General features: G+C 39.1%; 1 protein-coding gene across 8 annotated transcripts in view; it reads right to left on the reverse strand.

Moving 5' to 3' along the window:
• tiam2a (TIAM Rac1 associated GEF 2a) overlaps nucleotides 1–24,546 on the reverse strand; it is a 216,878-nt gene continuing 192,332 nt past the window's right edge. For all 8 annotated transcript variants that reach the window (XM_057859457.1, XM_057859452.1, XM_057859454.1 and 5 more), the window contains 8 exons: nucleotides 17,574–17,753; nucleotides 17,313–17,431; nucleotides 16,869–16,977; nucleotides 12,761–12,819; nucleotides 12,570–12,672; nucleotides 10,658–10,751; nucleotides 6,794–6,945; nucleotides 1–3,682 (listed from right to left, as the gene is read on the reverse strand). In XM_057859457.1, the coding sequence (XP_057715440.1) occupies nucleotides 3,054–3,682; nucleotides 6,794–6,945; nucleotides 10,658–10,751; nucleotides 12,570–12,672; nucleotides 12,761–12,819; nucleotides 16,869–16,977; nucleotides 17,313–17,431; nucleotides 17,574–17,753 (1,445 nt within the window). In that variant the 3' untranslated portion in view covers nucleotides 1–3,053. The remainder of the gene's footprint in view (nucleotides 3,683–6,793; nucleotides 6,946–10,657; nucleotides 10,752–12,569; nucleotides 12,673–12,760; nucleotides 12,820–16,868; nucleotides 16,978–17,312; nucleotides 17,432–17,573; nucleotides 17,754–24,546) is intronic.

The raw sequence follows: 24,546 nt of genomic DNA on the forward strand, positions 1-24,546 counted from the left end.
GAAAGCGATTTTCTCAGAATTGCTTCACCTGTCAATGTAGTTAATGTAGTATACACACCCACTTGGAAGCAAAGACAGCACTGTTCTCCAGGCAGCATTCACAGATAAAAGTTTTATTTCAAAAACAATTCCATCAGGAGGAGGAATTCACATTCATTGGTATGCTAGCATCGAAGGCATAGTAAGAATGGACTGTCTTTAGTGGTTTGCTCTAGAATAGGATCTCAACTCCATGTTGCTTTACAAAAACAATAGCACTTGGTTGCCAATGTATTCCTGCCTCGTATCTAAGATGTACAGTTTCAAGTAGAAAAAGAAAATAGAAAATAGCATGTACAAAAGACAAACAAATGACGTTTTCAAAAATTATTGCTATCCAGAATCCTTTAAGCAGCCTTCTTTTAAACAATACTTCCTCCGCACACAAAAGCAATCAATCCCAAAGGCTATGCAGAATATGAGAAACCTGCCTTTCTTTTTTAATTTTCTTTTATTTGCAAGTGAATTCAATTATAAACGCTTGAAATCGTAAACCCAAACAGACTTTATACAAACTCAATCTACATTAAAATAATAAATAGAACCTGCAATAATAAAATTAAAACCTGTACAGAAAAAAAAGTTCAATCATATAGGCAGACAGTGTACTTTAGTGCATAAAATATAGAAGACCAAAAGGGAAAAAAAAAATTGACTGCAGCAGGTCTTCGGATCTTTTGCTTTCAGTCGACGTGACCATGAGTTGGGGCACTGTGTGTGTGTGTGTCCCAAATATATCAAAGCTCCAACATTTCCTTCTTTTTAAATCTACTTTTATCGTTTCCTGTCATCCAGTCTCCTTTTAAATGTGTCTCCGTCAGCTATTTTTAAAGGTGACAAAAAAGTGTCATTTTTTACATGTCCCCAACTCCAATTTCTTTTAAATCGCCAATTTCGTGCAAAATAAATTCAGTCAGTCTTTGTTAAAGAAAACCAAGTCACACATGAAGAGTTTGGCCTATTTTTGCATGTGTGGTTGTTCACATCTGGTGGGGTCATATTGTTGATTACCGTGGAAGCATATCATTGCCCCAAGTTGCCCTTGGACGCCACATGTTCACTGCTGTTGCCAGCGTTTGCTTATTAGCTCTGTTGATGCATAGTGTTGAGAACAAACAAAAACAAGCCACTCAACAAAGGATGCGGTTTATTACTGTTGCTGTGTCTCCCCTGTCCTGTCCTCCCTCAACTCTTAGGACTAATGGATAGTAATGCTCAAGACTCAAAGTTTGACAAGATAACTTGCCAATCAGCAAAGAACTGATGAGAAATTGCAGCCCTTAAGATCTAAAATCTACTGTAATTTAGGCCACATGTCCCAAATATTTTCAAGGTCGATGGTGTATTATTCTACATTTATGAGCATTTGTGGGAAATTTCAGTTCCTGTAAGGTTTGATCAGGGCTCGCCCATAATGAAAAAGACACAAAATTGTGTCTACATTTTGCCAAAGCCTATTTGAATGGTCCCGGACACAAGTTTCAAAAAAAGTTTCTAACCAAGGATGTCAAAGTCAAGGCACAATTGAGGGCTGCATCTGACCACCCTGTTAGTGTATGTGGACCCCTAGAGCAAACAATTTGTTTCTCTTTAAATTGATTTGTTTGTTAAATCTACTGAAAAAATATTTTTCTTTCCTTTTGAATTGGTTTCCAAAACTGCTGTGACGTTATTTTTATTTGTTTATTTATTTATTTATTTTGTGCTTTGGTGCCATTTTGTGGCTTCGTGTTGCCAAGGAAAACTGTGTTGAAGTGAGGAGAATAATTTTTGGATATGGCAATTACTATTTATAACGGATGTTGTGGCTTTTCCAGGCAGGCAATTGCAAACCAGTAACTCAAAATTGTTATTTGCAGCAGGGCTTGTACCCTGGAGGAAAAAAAATGGTGGGATCATACAGTCAAATATTGATCGTCACCAATACTGATTTTAACCCTTAGATGCACAAATTATGATTTTTTTTCCCCCATAACTTTTTAAAAAAATTATATTTATATAGGACAGTGGTCTGAAACATCTGGCCCAGAGGCCAATTGCAGCCTATGGGACAATATTTTGGGACTGCCGTTTGCCATCCAAATGTAGTATTAGTGATGCCCGCATGTGTTTTGCATTGGGGAATAACAATTATATAATTTAAATAAATGAATTAATCTAAGCATTTTTAGAAAAAAAAAAAAAAAAAATTTAAACAGTAATAAGTTAAAAAAAAAAAAAAAAACATTTTTTTAAATAAAAAATACAAATAAAATTCAAAAAATAAAAACAAATTCTAATTAAAAAAAAAAAAAATCAAATCAGTGACCCATGTGTATTTTGCTATGGGAATATATATATATTTTTGTTTATAAATTTCATGACTTCACATAGCTTGTGTTCAACTTTTTGGCTGCCACTGAAAGCAATAGACATCAAATCTATTTTAATTGGAAGCATTGGGTGTTGTCAATATTAATTTCCCTCTTTTACTAACTACCACAACACATACTCTGTGACCTGGCTGGCAGTGAATGGGTTAAGATAATGATTTGAACTTTTGAATAGAATGTCCACTGCTGTGACCACTGTCCCTGAATGGGTTAAATTCAACATATAGGTGTTATGATGGTCGAGTGCCTGGCAAAGGTGCGTCTGAAAGACAAAATTTAGAAATACGCAGCTGGCCATTTGGGTTTGAAGTTGGTATTTATTTTTTTTATCATTTCAGATTTGTGTAATTCGCAAGGTTCTTAGTACACCAAATAAAGTTAAGTAAAGTGATTTTGAGAGTCATTAACGAGCTAAACTTAAAAAAATAAATGCTTTTACATATCACCAGATGGCACCAAAGCAACATTATTGTGTACTTGAATGTCGAATTACGACAACGGGGTTGGCTCCCTGCACTACATTACCAATGTCATGGCAGACATGCTCAAACGCACTCGTTGGTTGTTCGGCCCCACTCCTGCCTCAGGGGTCTGTAAAGCAATCAGCTTACCTCACACTTTTCACCTGAGTGGGTGTAAGCGCTAACTAGGGTTATAGTCTCGTGCTCTCGGGGGTCTCTCCAGGGCCGTGTCATAGAAACAGTCCTCATTGACCACCGAGGTCAGACTTTGGACGCTAAACTCTCTCTCCAGAAGCGCATTGAGGTCCAACACGCCCGGCGGCGGTGATGACGCATCGTTGTGGGTGTCCAATGAGCGGCTTTGCTCCTTCATGCACACAAGCGCCCCCCGGCTTCTCCGCAGACTCCCGCTTTTCCTCTTCGCCGCACTCGGTTGGTCTCTCGCAAGTCCGACTGGGGCCTCGGTGGCGTCCCCCTCTGGTTGAACGCGGGCGGCAGGCTCGTAAGTCAGCACGGGCTCCTCGCAAATTTTTAACTGGAAGAAGCGAGCGTCGAGCCCTTCCCTCTTGGCGGCGCCGGTCTCGCTAAAGCCGTCGTCGTCCTCGTCGCTGAGGATGTCTGACTCCTTCACGGAGTAACTTCCCGGCGGCGATTGAGTCGAGCTTTCTGTGACAGGTGGAGCACTGGATAGACTGTGGGTGCCGCTGCTCAGGCTGCCTTCGTCTGAGTCGGGTCCGCACTTGAGATTCCAGGACTGGACGGGGGGGTCTCCGAGGGGCTGCCGACACAACCGGGAAGGCCTGCAGGAGCCTGGAATGGAGATGGACACGCAAGTTATACGTGGCCCTCTTATCTGGCAAAGCACATGCCGCTCACAGCCCTCCAGTCTTTTGATGACCTCAAAAGTGAAGATATGATCTGGCTAAGGTACATTTCACACTTCACACATAAAAGCAAATGACCTGCAGGCCCAAAATAGATGGCAACCAAGAATATGCGCTTCTTCCTGCATGTTTCTCAATGGAATCTCTTCCAGGAAATAAATAATCTGGTACCACATTTATATCACTAGAAAATGCATAGGGTCATAATATAAGGATTTATTATTGACACATTTACTGCTGCTCTCTGTCTCTTTGACTGATGATATATAATTCATATTGTATGTTTTTTGGTTGGTGATTCTTTGATTATTATCCACTGTAAAACACAAGTTCCTTCTGCCAGCTTATAAATATTTTTTTTACTATACTTTATACTTTTTAAATATTTTTTTTTACTATACTTTAGGGACAGAGAGCTGTCCCTAATTTAAAAATTTAAATAATTGCCTTATATTGGCTTGCAGTAACAAGCCAAGTTTTGTTGGATGGAGGGTAATTATCATTCTTCAAATGGCCCCATTTAGGGGTGTGACAAAATATTGAAATGGTGATATATCGTGATACTTTGTATCCCAAAAGGTTATCGATATTCTCCTGCCAAGAATCAAGATATCATTTTAAAAAGGTGTCAATGTCTAAAAATGAATAAATAAATAAAAAGGAACCAACAAGTTGCTACCAAAATCTTCCACCATAATAGTGTCTCAGTTAACTCAAAGGCTGCATTAACGGTGCACGACGCCCAATCCTTTTAGACTGAGGGTTTTCAGGGCATTTACAAGTCACTTGCAGTTCATTTTAGGGCATTCATACAGTGCTCTCCATAATTATTGGCACCCCTGAAAAAGATGGTTTTTTCCCCGCTTCTAATATATATTTTTTTGGGCTCACACAAAGATACACGCGGTCCCAGGCTTCAACTTGGACCATGTGCTTTGGTCAGATGAGACCAAGATTGAGCTGTTTGGCAACAAACACTCTTAAGTGGGTCTGGCGTGCCACGAAAGATGCGCATGCTCATACCCACTGTGAAGTATGGGGGTGTGTCAGTGATGCTGTGGGGCTGTTTCGCTTCTAAAGGCCCTGGGAACCTTGTTAGGGTGCATGGCATCATGAATGCTTTGAAATACCAGGACAATTTAAATCAAAATCTGTTGCCCTCTGCCCGAAAGGTGAAGATGGGTCGTCACTGGGTCACAATGACCCTAAACATATGGCCAAATCTCCACAGAAATGATGGTTCACCAGACACAAAATCAAGCTCCTCCCATGGCCATCTCAGTCCCCAGACCTTGTTTTGTTGGCAAAAGGGGGTTGTACAAAGTATTAACACCAGGGGTGCTAATAATTGTGACACACATTATTTGATGTCAAATAATTTTTTCTTTATGTGGGATTTTTTCCCCACTGAATGAATGCACTTGTATTGAAGGTTGGATTTTTCTCTTTTTCCATTAAGGTCCCATATTATTTGAAAAAAAAAAAAAAAAAAAAAAAAAAAAAAAGTATATATATATATATATATATATATATATATATATATATATATATATATATATATATATATATATATATTAGGGCTGCAAAATTATCGCGTTAACGGGCGTTAATTAATTTTTTAAATTAATCACGTTAAAATATTTGACGCAATTAACGCAGATGCCCCACTCAGAGAGATTTAAATGACAGTACAGTGAAACTCTGACTTGTTGTGTTTTATGGAGTTTTGCCGCCCTCTGCTGGCGCTTGGGTGCGACTGATTTTATAGGCTTCAGCACCCATAGCATTGTGTAAGTAATTACTGACATCAACAATGGCGGACTACTAGTTTATTTTTGATTGAAAATTTTACAAATTTTATTAAAATGAAAACATTAAGAGGGGTTTTAATATAAAATTCTTATAACTTGTACTAACATTTTTCTTTTAAGAACTACAAGTCTTTCTATCCATGGATCGCTTTAACAGAATGTTAATAATGTTAATGCCAACTTGTTGATTTACTATTATAATAAACAAATACAGTCCTTATGGACTGTATGTTGAATGTATATATCCATCTTGTGTCTTCTCTTTCCATTCCAACAATAATTTACAGAAAAATATGACATATTTTATAGATGGTTTGAATTGCGATTAATTGCGATTAATTGCGATTAATTAATTTTTAAGCTGTAATTAACTCGATTAAAAATTTTAATCGTTTGACAGCCCTAATATATATATTAAAAGGTAAAAAAAACCATCTTTTTCAGGGGTGCCAATAATTATGGAGGGCACTGTAGGTCACTTCCTGTTCAGTTTGAGTCACTGCCTATTCATTTGGGTGATTCCCAGGTCACTTACTGTTCTGTAACTCAAAATCAATAGAAAGTGACCCATAAAATACCCCAAAATGAACAGGAAGTAACTGAAGATCAACGGGTAAATGACCTTAAATGGCCCAAAATTACCTCATTGCCTGGCATTGGCTGCCACTGACAGCCATAGACGTTCAATCCGTTGCCACCCTCCCAGTTCAAATGGATTGGACGTCTACTAGTGATAAAATCATTCCAATTCACAGCAGAAGCTTGTTTTTCTGTTTATTAGTTGTTGGTCAGTAGGATATTCTACAAATATATCGATAATCGTTGTATCGCCATATCATCAGATCATCGGTATCGTGAGCTTTGTATCGCAAATCGTATCTTATCGTGAGGTACCCTCTCCTAGTCCCATTTTTATTCAACATTTTCAGGAAATCTGTATTTAAAAAATAGCAGCCAGTACTTCTCTTTTATATTAATTACACTTTTTGCACGTTGAACACAGCACAAAATTAAAATGATACTCATATAACCTTTTATGAAGCTTGTAAAAAAAGAGGGAGGGAGGAACGTACTGATATTAACACACTGGCTGCAGTTGACGGCCAAAGAAATGGGAAGCTGGCAGTGAATGAACAAATGGTCATTCTCTGCCGGCCTCACGGTTTAAATGGATTAGATGTCTACAAGTGACAAACTCAAAAGGAAACAGCGTTTGTGCCTCTCACCCATCTTGGCGGAGGGCGCAGCGGTGCGCATGGCTGCCAGGCGTTCCTTACAGCCACGCTCCAAAGTGGCCTCGCCTTTCGTGTTCCTCCTGGCGTTCTCCCTGAGGATGGAGCGGATCACCTTGATGACGTTCACCTTGCTCTCGGGCTCGCTGCGGAGGATAGAGACGCTTGAGAGGCTTGAGCATACGGCCAAATGATTTCAGAGTCTAAATGTAGATTAAGAGGATTGCTGCCACAGTTCCAGTGTGTCCCCAGAGAAAGGAGCAATGACATTCATTCAGCCTGATCCCAATTTCTCAGTGCATTAAGGGACTTTCCATCTTGATCGCAAGCTTCGCTCTCACCGCCACACAAACAGTTATGTTATGCTGTTAAACATCTTAAGGAAAAAATAAAGCAACCGTAAATTGTATTTCAATTTAAACACTCATTGTTAGTGCACTTGAATGAGATTGATCCACCAATCTGACTGAATAATTGGGATCCCATATTTTGAAGGGTGTAACATCAAACTGTATTGATACATCAATCAAAGGCTCTTGTATCGAATCGAAGTGTGCCAGACATTGTAATAGTGGCCAATATTGTAACATTGTCCAAAGATGATTAATATCGTATCGTCGTGAAAGTGGTTGATTTACACTCACAGTTTTACCAATACATAAATCTGGAAAAAAGTATTGTTACGCAACGGTTGATCGATTGAAAAGCAAAATATTAGTCACTTTTGTGAAAGAGTGGTTTTCAATTCAAATTTCTAAAACGTTTCAGTAACAAAATTGTCAAAACGACCAAATTTCCTTTGCTCTAGGTGTTTAAACGTGTGCATAATACTAGGGTTGTACCGAAAGCAAATTTCTTGGCCGAAAAACCAAAACCGAAAGGCCGAAAAATACACATGGATATAATTCATTTTTTACTTCATTGATAAAAAAATTATTATTAGGGGTGTAACGGTACATGTATTTGTATTGAACCGTTTCGGTACGGGGTGCTCGGTTCGGAACGGAGCCGAACCGAATGAGTTTCTGACGTAGTGTTATGTAACCCTTACTTTTCGAGGCCGTGGTCATAAAGTTAATATGAGGAACTTGAAACTGTTCAGTGTTGCAACTGTTAAATGTAGCACATCAGATATTTTTTAAGGAAAAAGTCTGAGCCATTGTTATTTATTTTTGTTTTTCAAAATATCTACATTTCAGAATATTGTATTTTCTATTTTTGAGCAGAATTCTAGCTTTGTATAGGCTAATGTCCTTATTGTTGAAAGCACAAAAGTGTGTAATAAACAACTAGCACATTTATATTTTGCATTTTGTTTTCTTACTGTACCGAAAATGAACCGAACCGTGACCTCAAAACCGAGGTACGTACCGAAGAGATTTTTGTGTACCGTTACACCTAGAGATGTCCCGATCGATCGGGATCACGGCATTTTCAAAGTATCGGAATCGGCAAAAAAATATCAGCCATGCCTTTTTTTAATATATATATATATATATATATATATATATATATATTTTAATTAAATCGTTTTCTAATTGTATTTAATGTTACAGACATAATATGTTACACTCATCCAGAGTCTTTAGTTTAGGCTTAAGGTAGGGTTATCAAATTTATCCCGATAACGGCTGTAATAAGTTTTTTAAAAAATGTATCACGTTAAAATATTTAACACAATTAGTGCATGCGTTGCATGACCCACACACGCATTGTCGCGCTCATTCTGTATTGGCGCCATTTTACCTATATAGAGAGATAAAAGGCAGCGTAAAATGAGTAGTGTGAATTTTGGCAGCCTTTGGAGCCTTTTTATAATTGGCTAAAGCCTTACAATCCCTCTCCCTACGATTAGCAATATTATGGGACGCAATGTGGGGAAGCAAGGTAGCAATTGATCTTTTTCTTAACACCTTATTTTATTTCCCAACGCAGAGAAGATATATCAACTGGTAGCACTACTCACAGTCATGGTTCCACTTCCCATCATGTATTGGGGCATGGCTACAGTATCATTTACTGAAAGCTCAACAAATACACTAGATGGCAATATTTAGTCACAATATACAAAGTCACAAGTCTTTCTATCCGTGGATCCCTCTCACAGAAAGAATGTTAATAATGTAAATGCCATCTTGAGGATTTATTGTCATAATAAACAAATACAGTACTTATGTACTGCATGTTGAATGTATATATTCGTCCGAGTTTTATTCATTTTTTTCTTAATGCACTGCCAAAATGTATATGATCGGGAAAAATTATCGGGAATGATTGGAATTGAATCGGGAGCAAAAAAAGCAATCGGATAGGGAAATATCGGGATCAGCAGATACTCAAACTAAAGACGATCGGGATCGGATCGGGAGCAAAAAAACATGATCGGAACAACCCTAGTTACACCCTTAATTATTATTATTTTATTTAATTGTTCTCCAATTAATTCCCTTTGCCATGGCATTGGTTGTACAACCCCGGAGGCTCAAGACATTTAGTCATTTCGCATTGTCATAGCAACACGTCACGGCTGATGAAACCTTGACAAATGCGCTTTCTTGGAAGTTTGGGACACTTGAAAAATGTGTCTGACGCTTCCAATTGTTAAGCTAACTGAGATCTCAACGTACATTTGTTTGGAACTGAAGTTCACAACAACAACAACAAAAATTGTTCCGAATTTGCGGTCACTTCCCTACATAACACCGTACTAAATCGATTGGAGGCCCTTGAGTCGAGTCAAAATTAAATCATGGCAGACTGTGATATCGGTAAATATCGTATCAGAGTTTAAAGAATCAGTACAGTACCATATTGTAATTAAATTGGTGATTTACGACTGATATAAGAATAAGCCGATAAAAATAATTTTGATCAGGCATCTGTGTGGGCAACTGTGGCTGCCTCTAACTGACAGTAGGATCATGGAACGACCCTGCCGCAGCTTTAGGCAGGCTGCAACAGGAAGCTTCAGGCTTGCCTGTTTTGTAACCACTGTAAGATTTTTTTTTTTAATCTTGTATGAGAGAATATGCAATGTTGCTTTAGCATTATAAAGTGTTCACTGAGTGATCCTTACACTGTAAATGTAACTTGTAGCATTAGCATAGCATTCATGTTAGTATTAGCTTTAGAATGGCGAGCAACCTCTTAAACTTTTTTTCATCTCGTGGCATCCTGGTGGTTTTAATTATTTGAGAATAATATACTGTTCTTGCTGAGTGTGTATAATCATAAAAAGAAGTGCTGCATTCGTTGGTTTGGTAGCACCACACCGAATTAACTATCTAAGTCTCAGGTCATCATTGTAAATTTGAAACTGTTAAAAGCAATATTTTTTTAATTTGCCTTCCATAATCCACATGCTTAGAAAAAAGTATGTCAACCTCAAATATCGGCATTCAGAATCTGTTCTGGATATCGGAAATCGGCTGAAATTTTTGTTAGATATCGGCATTTAAAAGTCCCATATCGGTCGACCTCTAATTTATACCACATTTACAACCATTATGATTTTTATGTAATATAACAAGTTTTTTTTTTCCCCAGAGTGCTCCATGGTGTCCATTTATGTCCAACTGTTAAAGCACAGTAAGTATATGGTACTAGATTAGTTAAGATGTCCAATATAAAATACGAACCTAAGGTTAATCATTGACCGTAATAGATCACCAATCATTTTGACTGCGGGGACTGGCAGTCATAATTCAATGCAAATCAATGACATGGTAACATGCTCAGCCCTGTCAAATCAAAATGAATTTGACGTCTATCGCTGTCAATGGCAACGAATGATTACTAATTAATACGGTTTGGGGAAACACGAGGGCAAAGTAAATATGTAGCAGCTAATTGTCTGACCTGCTACACAGCTGGAAGACTGTCTGCGGTCTGCCTTCCACTTCAGACCTGGAGTGAATCAGCTCCCAGATGCAGCTGCTTTCTGTGCCCGGTCCTGCGAGAAAGCAGAGGTTTAATCCAGCAGTCTTAAAAGGGTTTATCATTTTAGCCGAAGCTGAAGAGAGATGTTAGAAAACGTGTGTGTGTGGCCGAGGAGAATGAGCTTAAGGGTGTGTTATGGGAAAAGAAGAGAAAAAGAACAAAGAATTGCTGGATTTTCTTTGTGAGTGATTAGCAGTAGCAGCGTTGCAAGTAGCGAATTACAAGTTTTACATTTCTTAGGAGCATGTTTACAATATCGCGGTTTTCCACATTAAATATTTTTTGAGTAGTGAAGCAACTTCTGTGATCACTCAATACTAGGGGTATAACGGTACACAAAAATCTCGGTTCGGTACGTACCTCGGTTTTGAGGTCACGGTTCGGTTCATTTTCGGTACAGTAAGAAAACAAAATGCAAAATAATTAATGTGCTAGTTGTTTATTAAACACTTTTGTGCTTTCAACAATAGGAATATTAACCTATACAAAGCTAGAATTCTGCTCAAAAAGTAGCTGGTATTTTAAGATAATAATCCTACAACAAGTTGCCTTTCAGACCCTGCGTATTGGTCAGCTTTCTTTCTGAAAGAAAGAAGAAAAAAGAAGTCCTGTGCTAAAAGAAAAGCAATCCCCATGGCAAAGATTTTAACATGTATTTTACAAATGAAATGCCTTAATGAATCTTTTTTTTTTCTTATGAACGGTTTTCAAAAACTTTATTGGTGGATTTTCTCAAGTTAAAGCGCCACACAGAAATTAATCAATTTAATTGTGTAAGCAGGATCTGTGTATTATTCTTATAATTTAATTACAGGGGTTTTAGCTCATTTAAATTTATCTTATTTAAATTGGCTATTATTTATTTTATTATGTGTTTATATTTTACAAATGTGATGTAGTATTCATTTATATTGTATATTTTATGTTGTATAACTTTAGTTCCTATGTGAATATTAGTTCCTACTTGTTTTGTTGTGGTAGGAGGGTTTTGTATTGAACACGGGACCGTGTTGGTTATTATAATAGCAGACAAGACAAGTCAACTGTGCCCCGATCTACCACTCAAGAGATCTGATGGACTCAAAAAGTGGGTTACGATTGCATATTAATTTGAAAATCGACCGGCTCCACCGTATTTTTACACGAGTGACTTCCGGTCTGCCCGATCCTGGCTAGTAGTATTGACGCAGGAGGGCCGCGTCTCGCGTCAAATATTAAACTCTGCCGTTCTTTTCGCGTGCGTCGCGTTGAGCCGCTTCTGGGACGAGTCTAACACGCGGCCGCACTGCGACTGGTGTGCATTGGCTGATTGACTTTAACGCCCGCGTTTCACTGTGTTCTCGCGGCGGCCACGTTGTCGCGCCGTTGACGTTTCTGGGTTATGTACTGTCCTACAGTGTTGGTCCTCATTATAGTAGAGAAGACGTAGTAAATATAATCTACGCAAAGAAACTGTAACCCGATCGATTTACAGCCTCGAAAAGTAAGGGTTACATTACGTCAGAAACTCGTTCGGTACGCCTCCGTTCCGAACCGAGCACCCCATACCGAAACTGTTCAATACAAATACATGTACAGTTACACCCTTACTCAATACATTAATATTCCAACGATGTTACATTCCCAGCCAATTCCAAACCTTAAATTCATCTCCATCCGTTCACTTTACATGCCTACGCTTAGTGCTAATGTCCAACCTAGAATGATTTCTTGAAGAGTATACCTTTGGTACTGGTAAATATTATTTGTGTTGGTTGGCTTTATTAGTGAAGATTCATTGGTGGTATAATTATTTTTGTATTAATTAATAAAGGTACCATGACAATCTTACCAGCTGTATTTCCCAGTCGGACCTGGAGTGCAGACAGAGGGATGAGCCAACGGAACTTGAACGGGTCTGGATCGCCGTGAGAAAGCGCCGAACGAGGGTTGGTCTGATCACATAAAACAAGAGGAGAAATGTGACTTTTATGCCAAGTTATCATTAATGCCATGTGAAAGCACATAAGCGCGGCGTCTCACCATCTTTTTCTTCAGCTTGTTGTTTTCCCTGTAGACCAATATGACTGCTTTCTTGAAGACTGGCAAGAAAAAAAAACACATCTCAGCATCTTTACTTCTGCGTGTGCATGCCTCATGGGGGAAGTGGAATGAAGGGGTACAACCCACGGTGGCACTTTAGATGCAAGCTTGAAGTCTAAGAGAATCTGTTCCAGGGCATTAATCTCTGTAATTCAACAGCAAACCCATGTTTTTTAAATGGATTAAACAATGTAAATGGCAGGGTAGCATCCATGTGTATGGTTTTCTTGTCTTCAATATAACAACATATATTAGGATGGATGTACACTATTCACTAATGCGAGTAGAATTTTTTGTACGTCGTCCTATAGTGTTTATCCGCCATTACTGGGGTGTGTGCACACCTATAGCAGCCCAGCGTCGCTCAATGTAAACAGCAACATTAGCTGCTGTTGCAGTGTTGTTTTCATCAAAGATGACAACGAAAATATTACGTCAACGAACACTATTTTCATGACGATGACGAGACGATAACGATATAAAAACGTGCTTTAGGAGACTCAAACAATGATACAAATGCCAGTTTTCATCTGACAAGAAGAAAATGTGCAATAGTTTCCGTCACATCTCCACAATGTGTGACATTTAATGGGTAGTTAGCCTACATCGGAGCAGTGTCTGGTTGTGTCACTCGTGACGTGCTGCACCCAACCCACCCGACTCACCAGTGTCATCTCCAGTTACTCCAGCTTGCACACACAGTACGATTTGTTTTCTTATCTTAGCCAGAGAGAATATACAATGTTGCTTTAGCCTTCAAAGGTCTGTGCTGAGTGTGTGCTCATCACACACTAAATGTAACTCGTAGTTTTAGCAAAGCATTTACGTTCGCGTTAGCATTAGCATTCTCTTTAACCCTCGGACCTTTTCTTACATACAGTTCGTAGCATGGTAGCCGGTCGGGATATATATATTTTTAAAATAATGTAATGTTTTCCTGCTGAGTGTGTATTATCACCAAGTTGTTGATGTCCTTGTAGACGCTGCAATATGTGCTCATCTGTCAATCTTCATTCGAAATGGTAGGAAACCTTTACTTAATTATTTTTGGAGTATTTTTTTTATTTTACAGATGAAAACAGGTTTAGTAAACGTCGACTAAAACTAGACAAAGACAAACACATTTTGAGATAAGTAAAATATGACTAAGATTATCATCCAAAAGACTGACATAGACGGAAATTAAAGGGGCTGCCAAAAACAACACTATGCTGTTGGATGCGTGCGGCACATCTCAGCAATGGCAGATCGGGTACTTCCGGTCGTTTTGCTCGGATTAGTGAATAGTTTTAGGTTTAAGTCCAGTGTGTCAATTTAGACAATACAATATGACTATTTTTACATTAATGAACACATGAAATTATATGTGCAGTGCCTAAATTACAGAATTTAATAATAATATTAGTAATATATACCTTTAAGCTGAACCAAGAGCTACTCCCCACCCCCCACCCCCCCGCCACTGACAGAATTCTTTGTATTATATCATTTTTTTGTATTTCATGTTTGATGATCCATGTTTTCAAAAACCTTGTGATCTTATGAAATCCGATGCAAGAGAGCTCGTCAGAAAAATCTAGGGATCATATGTTTTGCATTACGGTATGTCCGAATCACCGTATTTTGAAGATCTGCTGATACAGAGTGCTGATCTGATTCCTCAGAAACATAATAAGAAGGAGAGAAAAAAGCACATCCAAATGTCTTACGGTCCCCAATTTGAACAAAGCTATCCCAACAGTAAAGCCATATGAAAGGGTTATTAGTACAGCAGTGGTTTCAACGAAGCAAACCCACCGACCATTTTTTTTTCTTTTTCAAATCTGTTGTGCAGCAGCACATTTTATTATGTATATACAGTATTATTGCAGCCCTTACTCAACCATTAACAGTTAGAACAGTGGTTCTCAACCTGGGTTTGATCAAACCCCAGGGGTTCGATGAGTAAGTCTAAGGGGTTCGGCAAAGGACCAGCAGAGCCCTATCGTCATACGCTGACTAAATCCAAGCAAAGTGGCGTGTTATATAAGGTTTTTGATTGGCTTGCCCCCGATTTACATGCTTTATTCCATTTCTTTCAACTACTTATCCTCTATCTGATGGGAGGAGAAACTGTTTTGCTCAGTGAAAGGTTGACTCACATTTGGTATGAAGAAGTATAACAGACTGAATTTGGACCTGTTTAAAAACACGCTGTCAAAATAAGAAAGTTGAGCTTATATATTAGGTGAGATATATTGGTTTTGAATTATTATTTTCTAAATTATTATTATCTACAGGTAGTTCCGAAGGGTTCCGTGATTGCATGTGTGAAACCCGTAGGGATCGTTACCTTTAGCAAGATTAAAAACAACTGAGTTAGAGAGATCAAATCCATTTCAACTGGGAAGGCTAGCATTGACTGAATTTAAGTGGGGGGCTGGATCGAGCGATCGCTGCGAACCCTCCCGGTCAGAACGGATTGGACGTCTATCGCTGTCAATGGTAGTCAATGAGGTAAGTTGATTAATAAAAAATACATTTTAAAAAAACATCATTTTTACTCGATTCCGATTCTCTGAAAATGACGTGATTGTACCCGATTTACGATCACGTGATCGTATCAGGGACATCCCTAAATCAATAAATTAACTGCGTAACTGTATGTACATCAAAACTCCACAGCAACTTTTTTAAATCTTTTGATCTACAGTAGTTGGACAAAATAATGGAAACACCTTAGAAAAATCAACTACAACTACTCTAACTCATTCACTCCCAGCCATTATCATTAGAGCAAGGCCCTTCGCTCCCGGCCGTTTTACCGGATTTTGACTAATTTTGCAAGGCCCACAGAAAATTCTGTTCTATTGCTTTATAAACATGGAACCCACCAAAAGAAAGACTATAGACTCTCTTCTTTCAGCAGGAAAAAAGTAAGTTCGTATCTTTTTCCATTCTTTAGAAAACAGCATTAGAAAATAGCTTAGTTTGACCAATTTTCCAATTTCTGATGAAAAAAAAAACAGAAATTGAGCTTTTTGTGAAAGCATACATTTCAAACATAACTTTGACTTTAACACAGCTATTTTTTGCTTTAGTTACATCCTAAATATCTGAATAATGTTTTCCTTCTACAAAATATCATAAAGAACAAGACAAATAGAGCTTTTGATTGCAAAGTAACAATTTATTTACAAATAACTAATTGAGAGATGAGGCTGTTGTCGCCGAGATGACGCTGTTGTCGCTGCGACAGCCGGGTAAACTTTTCCCTCATCGTTGTCTGTCTCATAAAGATGGATTTTTTTTTTTTTGAGTCTTTGCGGGGTCTGCTCAGCAAGCCTGCTGCACTGGTGGTCCCGGTCGTTCTGCTCGGTCGTCCAGCCCCTGGCATCCCGGGCATCCTCTCAGTTGTTTTGCTTGGTCGTCCGCCGCCTGGCATCATTCCGCCGGCGCTCCGACCGTGCGGCTCGGCCGTTCGTTGCTGCTGAATCGGGTTGCGGGTCTTACCAAATGCGCTACTGCCCTTCAGTGGACAGTTTTATTGCTTTAAAATTGGTTTTCAGCTTTGTGCTTTGGAGCTCAGTTGAATCAGGAGCCAGAGATGTCTTTTATGAAAAAAAATGTAAAATACGTATTTACGTCTTTGGGACACTGAAACAATTAAAAATAGAACGTATTTATACGTTTTTGGGAGCAAATGAGTTAATATGGTGTAAGTCCTCCTTTTGCGGCAATTACAGCCTCAATTCTCCGAGGTATTGATACAACTTGTTCTTCAGTTAGAATACCCTATAACTCTTTTAGAGACGATGGTGGTTGAAATCGACGTCTTAATTGAATCTCTAAAACTGACCATAAATGCTCAATAATGTTGAGGTCTGGGGATTGTGCCAGCCATACAAGATGCTCAACTACATCAGATTGTTCCTCATGCCATTCATAACAATTATGTTCAATGATTATGATGCCAAAATGTGTTTCTATTATTTTGTCCAAGCCCTGTATGTACCTATTGTGGCTTGTAAATCGATTTTATTTGCAGTAGCCCATGAGACACACATACCAAACACGGTCATCTCTGGGTCTTTTCTCATGCGACCCAATGATGGATGTGGGTTTAGCCAGACTGCAGTGGAATGCAGAAGAAACTCTCCCATAGAGATTTCAGTGACCTGTGAAACACACGCAAAGCCCCATTAGATAACAAACAACAGCGTTGTAGATACAAGCAGTGAGGGACTATAACTGATAACTGTTTATACGCAGGTTTTACTGCATCATGGGCCATATTTCACATTCACTTTGAATGCAGACTAAATATTCTATCAATCTGTAAATGTATTCAATACCCATAAGGCGAAGGAACAGAAGATGGCATAAGTAGCAAAGCCGTTTTGTGATGTGTGTGTGAGGGAATATCTAATTTGACTTTAAATTTTTTTTTAAAAGGAATAGTCATTCCTACTGGGGAAGCTTATAAGATTTGACTTGTAAAATATGTGTGTACCTCTCTATCGTGGCTGGCCTGCTCAGTAACGAGTTGATCAAAGACTGTTCCGTAATCCTCGTAGATTTTCTGCATCTCATTGATGTGGCTGGCCACCTTCTCCATGGCCCTGAGTGCCTCTGCAAAGGCACCAAAAAAAAAACAAAGTTTTAGAAGGGCTCAACTCTTAATACGGGATAAGCAGAGAGGACTCTTAATAACTGAATGGCAATTGCCAAAACAGCTTAGTGCATTTGTATATATTTGAGTGCAGAAGCCTACCCGTGAGGTGGCAGTGCTCTTCGCTGTTGGCATCAGTGAGGGAGACCAGCTCCCTGAGCAGCAGGGGGTACTTGAGCACTCTTTGTACTGGTTTAATCAGATAGGACTCCAGGGTGGAGGAGTGCTGCTTGGTGGGATTCCTTGCATCTAAAAATTCCTTGAAGGCTCGATCAGTTTTAGCTGAAAAACAAATAGACCTAATTGTTAATAATTAGGGGCAGAATCACTAACAATACAAGACTTAAAAAAAAAAAATTAAAAAAAAGAAAAGGTAATGAATACCCAACAAAGGGTATGGGAACTAAAATTATGACTAGAAATAGCATAAAATACCCATGTTAGCCATAAAAAGATCTAAAAGACAAATTCTTGAATACAAAAAACATCTCATTTACAATATATTAATTGGTAGTGTTTTCTGTGCACTCAATTACTGTACACTTCTGCCAATAAAAGTTGTGTTTTGCACGCGTGCAGACTTGACATTTTAAAGTTAGGTAGCTTGACTCTGCATCCTTTTTCTTACCCTGCAAATTCTACGAACTAGGCCTGCACAATATGTCGTTTGAACATTGCCATTGCCATGTGCGCATGCGCAATAGTCCCATCACAGGACGTGTGATTGTTTTTGTTTAACTGATTTATTTATGTAAACTTTTTTTTTTTCTTCATAAAAGTAGCAATTGCGCAGAGACTTGGCTTCCTGGATCCGTTTTATAAACATCAATCTTCATCATTCACAGATAAATCTCCTTAGTCTGGATTAAACGGTATCATATCAATACTAGAGATGTCCCGATCGCATATTTTTGCACCCGAGTTAGAGTCCAAGTCACCTGATTGAGAATCTGCCGATACAGAGTACCGATCCGGTACCGAAAAATGTTTTTTTTTAATTTGCTTTGACGCTCGCGCTGCTGAGAACAGCCTCTCACTGACACAATGAAAGAGTTGCCACATAACTATGGGGCAGTTTACATGGTGACACAAAGACGCAATGACTGAGTAGCGAGCGGAATGGCCTCGCGTGCATATAGTGTCGGCGAAGACAGAAGGCAAAGACGAAAAATTCTGAATCCTGCCTCCAAAGTGGAAGAATTCGATTGCGAGGGATTGAGGGGGCTTGCTCCGCATGCATATCAAAGGCTCCCACGGCACGACACCGTGCCGATAATGTCAGCACTCGTATACGTCACATTGGGCGTGCGCAGCTTTGCTACTAAACACTAAAAACAGCAAATATGGCGGAATGTCGGCTTCAATTTACTGTTTTAATAATATTTTTAAACTACATATGTTGAATGTTTCGATTTTTGTGCCTTTTTGAACAAAAGAAAAATGCCATTGCTTCCAGTGGGCGGGCATATTTTTCCGGGCTGAAGAGCTTGGTGGGGTCAAAATGCATAATTCGCTGTCGCCTTGTAAATCTGTAATGCCCCCTAGGGCCTGGCACGAATACTACATCGTTTTCATGAGGAATTGCGACATTGTTCGAATGGAGACGTGCCCATATAAATGCAAATTTGAAATTTTTCGTATTCTCGTAGAGTCACCTTGTAAACGGCCCCTATGAATAACATATTTGTGCTTTTGATCGTAGAGCAGGCGTCTCTGGCCAGATCAAAGCTACAAACCTGTCAATCATCGTTAACTTCAAGTACCAAATGCCAGCTCCACTGGTAACCAAGTACCAACAGCTTGATCGCACTGCTTAGCAGGAGGGAGGGTGAGACGTTGTGGCGCATTATAAGCATGACGCAGAAAAACATATATTTTTAAAATAAAAACCCAATCCTTTTCATTCGATTCCGATCCTCTGAAAAATGGCGAAATCAGCCCGATTTCTGATCATGTGATCGGATCGGGACATCTGTAATGAATACAATGTGGTCACAGGGAGTCAAACAGAATCTTCCCAAACAAAGCTATTAAAGTATGGTGAAAATTCTAGTTAAAATTAGGGCTGGGCGATATGGCCTTAAACATGTATCACGATAAATTGAGCAGATTTATCTCGATAACGATAAATGCCGATAAATTCGCCCAAGCGGACTGTTATATAATTTGAAAATCTGAATCAATGCATGAAATACAGATTAACTATTTCTTGTTGATTTATTTACCAGCATTCAATTTGATATACTGTATTTAACAATTGTACATGCAGTCTAAACATTAAGTTTATAAAAATGTATTGTAAGCAATAAGAATTCAAGTATGAACATTTATAACAGCGTGTATGACTTGAACAATGTACATTGTCAAAATCAATATGCCTGTGCAAACATGTAATTGTAACACAAATGACTTGCAGCTTGAACAGTACACTTCAAAAAGACAACTTATTGTTAATGGCTGCTGTGACATAATTATTAAATACAAGTGTTTACTTTATGGTTTAAGGTTTTTTTTCCCCCCAGTGCATTTTTTAATAAATGCACGCACAATAAAAATAGCTGGGGCCATTTCTCGGTCATTATAAGTTTTGCCGTTGGATTGTACTTTATGCTGAATGCTTTACCATCACAATAGCTATCAGAGGAATCACACACAGATACAAAATAACGCCACATAGTAATTGCTAGATGCAGTCCGTGCCCAATCCACTCATTAAGTTCAGCCGTTTCGACAAGGTTAGGGCCGCTATCCGACTCCATAACGTTCATTTGTAGCGTTAGCCGCTAGCTAGCTTTAGCCTGGCTACCAGTAGAAAGCACTGAAAGCACCATCTCCGGAAATCGTGAGAACAAAGGAGGACAGCGGGTGAAAGCCCGTCTGGATGCCACCAAGAGTCTACTAAATGTCGGTTGAAAGTTTGGTGAACCTCCCTTAAGCCACACTCCATCACGTTTTGCTTGTAGCGTTAGCTGCTAGCGTTAGCTTACTGGGATTTTGTTTGATTGGCTTCCTGATGATCATGTGACTCCCTACGTAAGCACATTCACTGCTTTCTTAAAGGGGAATGAACATAGACGAACAACACAGAATCAAAGCGGGATGAAAAGACTATATTTTCTTGTTTTATTAATTTACCGAATTTACCGACATGGTCAAAATTACGTCGGTCATCCTTAAGAATTTCGGTGACGGTAAATTTTCGGTTTACCGCCCTGCTCTAGTTAAAATATTGCAACATATATCGCAAACCCCCCAAAAATCGCAATGTTGTTCAGCCCTACAACCAACTGTCATTTTTTTAGTGTTGACTCAGTCGTGACCTAAAAAGTCTAATCAGCAGTGGAATTCATTTTCTGTGCCTGTTTATTTATTTATTTAAATGAAAGAATACACATGCATAAGTCAGATAACAATTATTGTTGCACCGATACAGGTCCCGATACAGCACTAAAATGACGTCATTGGTATCGGTGAGTACTAAAAAATAAATGTACAAATGCTTTGCGATATGTACTTTTTAAGACATTTCTTTCCACCTGGTGATTGCACTACCCAAGATGGCCGCCAGCTACGCACACCGCTAGACCGATAGATGCCCAATAGCGTGGCGTCCAATCATCCTTCTGCTGTGAATTTAAATATGTTTATCACTAGTAGATGTCCAACCATTCAAAGTGAGAGGGTTCACTAGACTTCCAATGGATTGGACGTCTAACGCCATCAATGGCAAACAATAAGTAAAACAATGTCAGACCAAGCCATGCTAGCAATTACTTTACAGTAAATTGATGTACCAATATTGTGGCACAGCTATTAAATGACTGGCATTTGTACCACAATACTGTTATTAGTCTTGGTGATTCAATCTCTCTTTATTTGCACTGCTCAAGGCATACACCTCATTGGAGTGTTGTCTCTCGGATAGTGCAGTCACAGTTAGTGTGACAAGGTTCTTCTGTCCAGTGGAGAGTTATCGTGCAAGAGCATGACTCCAGCAGGGGGTGTTGTAGGCTTCTCCTTAACCTTCTATGACCACTACATTTGTTGTAATGCTAGGCAAATAAATGTCTTGTGGCAAAATAATCTTTTGATAGTGTCACAGAATAACAGGGAATATCAGTGATAAAAGAGGACATATCCTTTCCTTGAGCAACATACTTGCATTGTGGGGGGCCATTAACGTATTCATTATAGCCCACACAGCTGCAGACAAGGCAGCTCAGTCGACACCTCCCAGAGTAATTGGCAGGCAATTAACGAGATGACAAATAAACAAGGAAGCCAGCCTGAGGCATAATGTCAAGCGGAGGGAGGTGATGAAGACGACAGAGATAGCAATCTACAATATATTTGTAAAGACTTTCTAGGTGTCCTTGGATAAGCCAGTTGTGAGTGGGTTGTGGCCTTTTTTATATCACTGTGAGTCATGACCCCACTTTATAGGACACGGTGCAATTATTTGACTGCATGTTATTCTTCTATCGGCTCATGTGATACTTTTTAAAAAATAGACAAAAGGCTGTAGATTATAGTCAGAGAAAATGTCTATCACCCAGTCATTTACTATTACTGTCCATATGCTTTACTTTCCTTTTTTAGAAATACAGTGATCCCTCGTTTTTCGTGGTTAATGAGGACCAGAACCCGCTCCAAGAAGTGAAAAACCATGAAGTAGTGCCCCCCCAATTTAGAATAAAGAAGAATAAAATATAAAAATGCTTGTCTTTATGAAATGCTTCATTGAGTGAGTCCACTCAAATCCGCTCAAGCTGCTCACTCACAAACAATGAGTTGCCACAGCAACTGTTTAACAAGTTAACGGCGTTTGGCAAATGCGGTGCTTTGAAGCTTCAGGTTCCATGCATCTGTGGCAAGATCAAACATTAAACGTCTGTCAATCATCGTTAACTTTAATAAGCAACTCCAGTGCACTGCCTTACCAACAAAGAGCAGGGAGAAGGAGGGAGGAAGGGAGCTCGGGATAGCTCATCTGTATTTATTTATTTTTTTAATTGGAAAAAAAAAAATATCCGCGATGGACTGAGGGCGTGAAGTTTAAAGCGCGAAGTAGCGAGGGATCACTGTATGTTTGTAGATTTTGTGGCCGATGATACGGTATGATTAGATGCAGTCGCTTAAACCACAGGTGTCAAACTGGCCAGATCCGGCCCGCCACATCATATTGTGTAGCATGTGAAAGTAAATCATATGCATAGACCTCATTAAATTTTTTTTTTTCTTTATTTTTGACAAAAAAAAAATTGCTTTAAAAAAAATAAAGAGAATTTTAATTGCTTTTTCCTTTGTTCTTATTAAGTATTTGATTTATTAAATACATGACAATGTTTGCTGTATTTTCCCATTTTGTGTTTTATTTTTAAAAAGGTACATAAATAAGAGATAAAATGAAAAGTAAATGAATAAAATATCTTAACTTTTTTTTTTTTAAAAATAAAATGACCGAATATTTACTGCCAAGGGCGTGAATATATAATGGGGTGAGGGGGATTTCTATTCGGAACCTCAATTTCTACAATATCTATGGTTGCTGATTCATTTGCTAATCGATTAGTTGGGACTGGCAGTCTACGAAGGATTGCTGCTAGCCCTTCCAGTCAAAATGGATTGGCGCCATCAATGTCAGCCAAATTAGTTGAATCTTAACATGGGTTGGCTGACATAATGGCCCTCCAAATGAAACCCTAACCACGACAAAGATGAGTGAGACTCCTCCCTTAGACTTTAAACATTTCGGTACTATTTTTTTATTAAGCAAACGTCCGAAGAAACCTAGGGAAAAATCACTGATTATTTACATGCTTATAGGCAAAGCCATCATCCAATGAGTTAGGAGTGTCACCCCGAGGGATGTCCTGATCCAATCACGTGATCGAAAATCAGGCCGATTTTTCGGGTGAGAGGGATCGGGTTTTAATTAAAAAATATATTTTTATGTTTTTCTGCTTCATGCTCGTACAGCCTCTCACTCTCCCTGCTGCTGCTTTTCTTGGTCAGCAATACACTGGAGTTTGCTACTTAAAGTTAACGATGATTGACAGGCTTGTTGCTTTGATCTGGCGTGTGAAGCCTGTGTAGCTCTACGCTCAAACACACAAATGTGTTATGCGTCGTTTTCTAGAGGCTGCTCTCGGCAGTGTGAGTGAATTTCAGTCGACTCACTCATATGACTTATATGAATGTTATGGAGAGTGACTAAAAGTATGACGTTAAAGGTGATGCAATGAAAAAATGTGGGTGCGCCTACATTTGTTGCTGGTGCACCTTAAGAATAAAGTCAAGCACACCAGTTGCAACCAATGCAAAAAATAAGTGTGGAGTCTTGGCAATATACACTCATCGGCCACTTTATTAGGTACACCTTTCTAGTAACAGGTTGGACCCCCTTTTGCCTTCAGAACTGCCTCAATTCTTCATGGCATAGATTCAACAATGTGCTGGAAGCATTCCTCAGAGAGCTTGGTCCATATTGACATGATGGCATCACACAGTTGGTGCAGATTTGTCGGCTGCACATCCATGATGCAAATCTCCCGTTCCACCACATCCCAAAGATGCTCTATTGGATTGAGATCTGGTGACTGTGGAGGCCATTTGAGTACAGTGAACTCATTGTCACGTTCAAGAAACCAGTCTGAGATGATTCCAGCTTTGTGACATGGTGCATTATCCTGCTGAAAGTAGCCATCAGAAGTTGGGTACATTGTGGTCATAAAGGGATGGACATGGTCAGCAACAATACTCAGGTAGGCTGTGGCGTTCCAACGATGCTCAATTGGTACCAAGGGGCCAAAAGAGTGCCAAGAAAATATTCCCCACACAATTGCACCACCACCACCAGCCTGAACCGTTGATACAAGGCAGAATGGATCCATGCTTTCATGTTGTTGACGCCAAATTCTGACCCTACCATCCGAATGTCGCAGCAGAAATCGAGACTCATCAGACCAGGCAACGTTTTTCCAATCTTCTATTGTCCAATTTCGATGAGCTTGTGCAAACTGTAGCCTCAGTTTCCTGTTCTTAGTTGAAAGGAGTGGCACCCGGCGTGGTCTTC

The sequence above is a fragment of the Corythoichthys intestinalis genome, chromosome 15 (genome assembly GCF_030265065.1).
Source record: "Corythoichthys intestinalis isolate RoL2023-P3 chromosome 15, ASM3026506v1, whole genome shotgun sequence".
Lineage (NCBI taxonomy): Eukaryota > Metazoa > Chordata > Actinopteri > Syngnathiformes > Syngnathidae > Corythoichthys > Corythoichthys intestinalis.